The sequence below is a fragment of the Gavialis gangeticus genome, unplaced genomic scaffold (genome assembly GCF_001723915.1).
Source record: "Gavialis gangeticus isolate Ggan-Ray unplaced genomic scaffold, GavGan_comp1, whole genome shotgun sequence".
NCBI classification, from domain to species: Eukaryota; Metazoa; Chordata; order Crocodylia; family Gavialidae; genus Gavialis; species Gavialis gangeticus.
The window spans coordinates 79,422,906-79,427,804 of NW_017729025.1; the positions used below are offsets into that span (position 1 = coordinate 79,422,906).

The window sequence follows — 4,899 nt, forward strand, 5'->3', positions numbered from 1 at the left end:
CCCCCCCCCCCCCAAAATAGAGGGAAAATTTTTTATAAGGGCACTTAATTTTGAAATACTGCAGCTATTGCTTGACTTGGATCTGAACTTAGAAAATTCTTATACAATTTGTTTGGGGGTTTTTTGTGTTCTTGGGTTTTTTAAGCATCTTAAAGGGGGTGATGGAAATAATGTAAGCATCAGTTTCTTCAAGTTGTTTTAAATACAAATGTACTCCTTTCCAGCTAGCGACTATGCAGATGACGGTTGGTCTCCTTGGTCTGAATGGACTTCATGCTCTGTGACCTGTGGAAATGGGATTCAGCAGAGGGGTCGGTCTTGTGATAGTCTCAATAACCGTTGTGAAGGTTCTTCTGTACAGACTCGGACCTGCCACCTCCAGGAGTGTGATAAGAGATGTAAGTGTTTTAAGAGTCAAAGACTTTCTATATTTAAAACAAAAAACTTAACCTATGTTAGCCTTTGGCTTCTATAGTCTAATTACACTAACAGGTTGGGCTGATATACCAAGCTACTTAGAAATGGTATAAGAATTGAAATATTGAGGGTCAAGCAGAAGGTGGAGAAAACAGAATATGTTTACTTGCTCGTTATGAACTGAATTAAATGCAGCATCTTGCAAGACCACACACTTTCTATTTGGTTGTTTTTTTGTTTTTTTTCTTTCCAACTTCTTCCTTGTGGTACCATAACAAACCTGCACTTTTTAAATATTAGAATTGATTATAGTACCAAAAGTGTCCTAGGAAATATGTCAGAAGGAGCTAACAATGTTGTACCTGAAGAAACGTATATGTCTCCTATTTAGTTAAACAGGATGGTGGTTGGAGCCACTGGTCACCCTGGTCATCTTGTTCTGTTACTTGTGGCACGGGCATGATCACTAGAATCCGTCTCTGCAACTCTCCAGTTCCACAGTTGAATGGCAAACCTTGTGCAGGTGAAGCAAGAGAAACCAAATCCTGCCAGAAAGATCCTTGTCCAAGTAGGTACATTCAAATGAAGGCCATAAAATAACTTGGCACAAAAGGCTTATGGTTTTAGCTAGAAGTGCAACCTGTTCCTGATAGCTGTCATCCTTTAAATCCACTGCTAAGTAAAAATAATAATAGTTTTTGATTTGCCCTGAGTATCTTTGTTTTTGGTAATACTTAAGATGTGACCTTTTTCAGTTGCCTACTTGAGGCTGACGCTCTCTAGCCTACATTCTTCCAGTGGCAGGATGCCATTTATGGCATCTTACACAGATGTATCAGAATCTAGTTTATAGAGGGGTTAGAAGCTGGGATTTTGGCTTTTTTTTTTTTTTTTTTTTATTTTAAACAGTTAGTTCTCTGGATGTTAAAGAGGTGTTTGTTTTCCTCTTCTCTCTATCCTTCCCCCACCCCCCCCACCTCCCTCCCATAGTAAATGGAAACTGGGGACCCTGGTCTCCATGGGATGCCTGTACAGTCACATGTGGAGGAGGCCTTCAAAAACGCAGTCGTCTTTGCAATAACCCTGAGCCCCAGTATGGCGGGAAGGATTGTGTAGGTGAACCCACAGGGACTCGGGTATGCAACAAACAGGACTGTCCAGTTGGTGAGTAAAAAATATAAAAACTTGTATGCTAGTACTGCTTTACTGCACAGTGCCTTAAGGCCAGAAGTAAAAATTACAGTGTTCTGAGGCCTACACTGTCTGCATCTTGTCGATGTGGAAAATGGAGGAAGTGTAACTCTGCTTTCAGTTGCATTGATTTCAATGGCATTATTTGGATTTTCCCTCTGGCCAAATTCAGTTAAACATCACTGCCCTAGAAAGTCATTAGTAAAACTAGGATTGGATCTAAAGGAGTCCCAATTCTCAGATCTTTGCCACTGACTCCTGCACGTAGCTGAGAAATGCAAATGGTAGTCATTGGCTCTTCTTAATTTGGCAACCTAATATCAGTTTCCATATAGAATTTCAGCTTTACTGATAAATGAAGTTGCCTCCAAGAGGCTGGTTTTTTGTTTGGGTGGATTTTTTGTGTGGTGTGTTTGTCTGTGGTTTGTTTTTTGTTTTTACCATTGTAAAATACTGCCATAAACCTCTGAGACACAGATCCTAGAATTGTATATATGTTGCTAACCTAACGTTTGATGTTTAACACTTCTTGAATCTTGTTTCAGATGGGTGTTTGTCTAATCCCTGCTTTGTGGGAACTACATGTACCAGTTCTCCTGATGGCTCCTGGAAGTGTGGTGCCTGCCCCACTGGTTACCATGGAGATGGTGTTCATTGTAAAGATATCGATGAGGTAAGAAGGCTACAACTTGGAAACCTTTTTAAGAGTATCTGCATTAAAAAACCAACAAACAAATCCTGTAACATCTCCCTGTATCCTAATCTCTCACTCTGCAGTGTCAAGAGGTTCCTGATGTCTGCTTTGTCTTCAATGGAGTGCACAGGTGTGAGAACACTGAACCTGGATACAACTGCCTGCCTTGCCCACCACGTTTTACTGGAACACAGCCTTTTGGCCGCAGTATCGAGGATGCTACAGCTAACAAGCAGGTATGGCAAATAGGAACTCTTCCTAGTTTTAACAAACCTAAGAACTACCTTCTGTAGTCCAAAGCAACTTCAAAAAAGGCTTAACATGCCCAGGAAGGGCAAAAAGTAAGCTTTTAGCCAGCCTTCACAGTTTGAGAAACTTAAAACTCATCTGAAAAGAGATGGACTAATAAGTGCATATAAGCGCAACTGAATGGTGTAGGGTTTTTTATTTTGTTTTGTGGTGGTTTTCTTTTTGTTTGTGACACCTTTTCATAACCTATTAAGATGGAGGCACTGCTTAAAAAACAAACTTGGGGGAAGAGTAGCTATTTGTGGTAACCATTTAGTTGAAATTTTAACAAGGTCTAAATGAAGAAGTACTTGCAGTGTAAATATTTAATGTTGTAGGTGCCTGGTTCCCTTGAAGGCTAAAGGTTTGACCAAGAAAAATGTACAGTTTCAGTCTTAGTAGTAATTTAATATGGGGGTTGGGTAGTGGCAACAAGACCTGCGTGATTCCTCTTGGCTCCTAACGGCTTTGGGATAAAATTGCCATAAGTGTGTGGGTTTTGGGGGGTTTTTGGCTCTTTTTTTGCCTTGCTGGTATGTACAGGGGATAGTGAGAAACTTTTTTTTTTTTCAGCTGATTTTATTCTTGTATGTGGTCTTCTAGGTCTGTAAACCACGTAATCCATGCACAGACGGAACTCACACCTGCAACAAGAATGCTAAGTGCAATTATCTTGGCCACTTCAGTGATCCAATGTACCGCTGTGAATGTAAACCTGGCTATGCTGGCAATGGCATTATCTGTGGGGAAGATACCGACTTGGATGGCTGGCCAAATGAGAACCTTGTCTGTGTTGCCAATGCCACGTACCACTGCAAAAAAGTTAGTACATTTCCCTATGTATTCTTTCAGTAGTACATAACTAAGGAATGTGCTAAATGGCAAACTCTTATGAAACCAAAGCAGGCTCATAGCTAATTACAAGTATTAAACTTTTTTTTATCTACAGTGCAACTAAAAGCACATTCCCAACTTTGGGATCTCCTGACAATGCTGCAACAGTGCTTTAATGCCAAAATTTAAACAGCAAACCTACTATTATGCTACTTGGTTGAGTCATCCCTGCAACATAAAAGAATTGTTAATTCTCCAATAGCCATAAAATGGCGCATGCAAGTTGCTAGGAAGAGCTTATTCTTGGCCATCCTTAAACACTCATGAAGAAAAGCTTTAGTTCCTCCCCCTCCCACTCCATTGCTATACCAATGGAAATGCAGGGAAAGACTTTTTTTCTCACAAGCACCAAGACCTGCTTTAAAAAATGACTTTCACTCTGGCTCCTAAGTTATTTTAAAAAATCTTAACTACACTCCTTAATTAAAGAACTAGTTTCATTGTGACAAGATTAGTGAGAAAACATTGGGATGAAAAACTACTTTTCTAACAAAGAATATATTGACTATACCGTTTGCACCTTCTTCCTAGGATAATTGTCCCAACCTTCCCAACTCTGGCCAAGAAGACTACGATAAAGATGGAATTGGTGATGCCTGCGACAGTGATGATGATGATGATAACATCCCAGATGATAGGGTAAGGTACCAAGAAGCATTCAATGCCTCTTTCATAGCAGCTTACTGTCTCCACCTCCACTATTTCCCCAGTGGAATAGCCAACTCCTAGCATCTGACCATAAGGTTTAACAGGAGCCCCACAGGGTATTTGGAGATGTAACTTTTTCCTTCTGCTTTACAGTTCTCGGTTCAAAAAAATATGCTAACAAATGGTTTCAAACTGAAATTGCAAACTTGATCACTTAATTTATTTGCATCATGCTGAATGTAATGGAAACATGCAAACAAAAAAAGTTTGACTAATTTCGGTGTGAAATAGGATATGTGGAGTAACAGAAAAATCACTACTTCCCTCCCAGATGCCATTGTAACCTGAAATATGTATAAGTGGGGGGGGGGGGTTGTTTTTTGGGAGGTGAGAGGGAAGGAGTGTGTGTGTGTGTGTGTGTGTGTGAACTTGTAACTGTTTTTGTCAGTTGAAGTAGTAGGTTCAACCACTGAATTCTTGGGCATTTTCTTTCAACTTACACATAAGTATCCTCACAAGAAGTCCTATTAATAGTGGTGTCATGCCTTTCTCCTTTTGCAGGACAATTGCCCATTTATTTACAACCCACAGCAATATGACTATGATAGGGATGATGTTGGTGACCGTTGTGACAATTGCCCCTACAACCACAACCCTGATCAGACAGACACTGATAACAATGGTGAAGGTGATGCATGCGCTGTGGATATCGATGGAGATGGTAAGAGACTCTTTTTTTTTTTTTTTTTTTTTTTTTTTTTTTTTTT

The 4,899-nt window shown here is 39.9% G+C and overlaps 1 protein-coding gene across 1 annotated transcript in view; it reads left to right on the forward strand.

The window, feature by feature from the left end:
* The window catches only part of THBS1 (thrombospondin 1), a 17,710-nt gene that overhangs the window by 7,217 nt on the left and 5,594 nt on the right, over nt 1-4,899 (forward strand). Inside the window, exons 8-15 of the mRNA XM_019518976.1 lie at nt 225-398; nt 809-985; nt 1,408-1,581; nt 2,154-2,281; nt 2,386-2,538; nt 3,194-3,412; nt 4,016-4,123; nt 4,694-4,853. Coding sequence (XP_019374521.1) covers nt 225-398; nt 809-985; nt 1,408-1,581; nt 2,154-2,281; nt 2,386-2,538; nt 3,194-3,412; nt 4,016-4,123; nt 4,694-4,853 — 1,293 coding nt within the window. The remainder of the gene's footprint in view (nt 1-224; nt 399-808; nt 986-1,407; nt 1,582-2,153; nt 2,282-2,385; nt 2,539-3,193; nt 3,413-4,015; nt 4,124-4,693; nt 4,854-4,899) is intronic.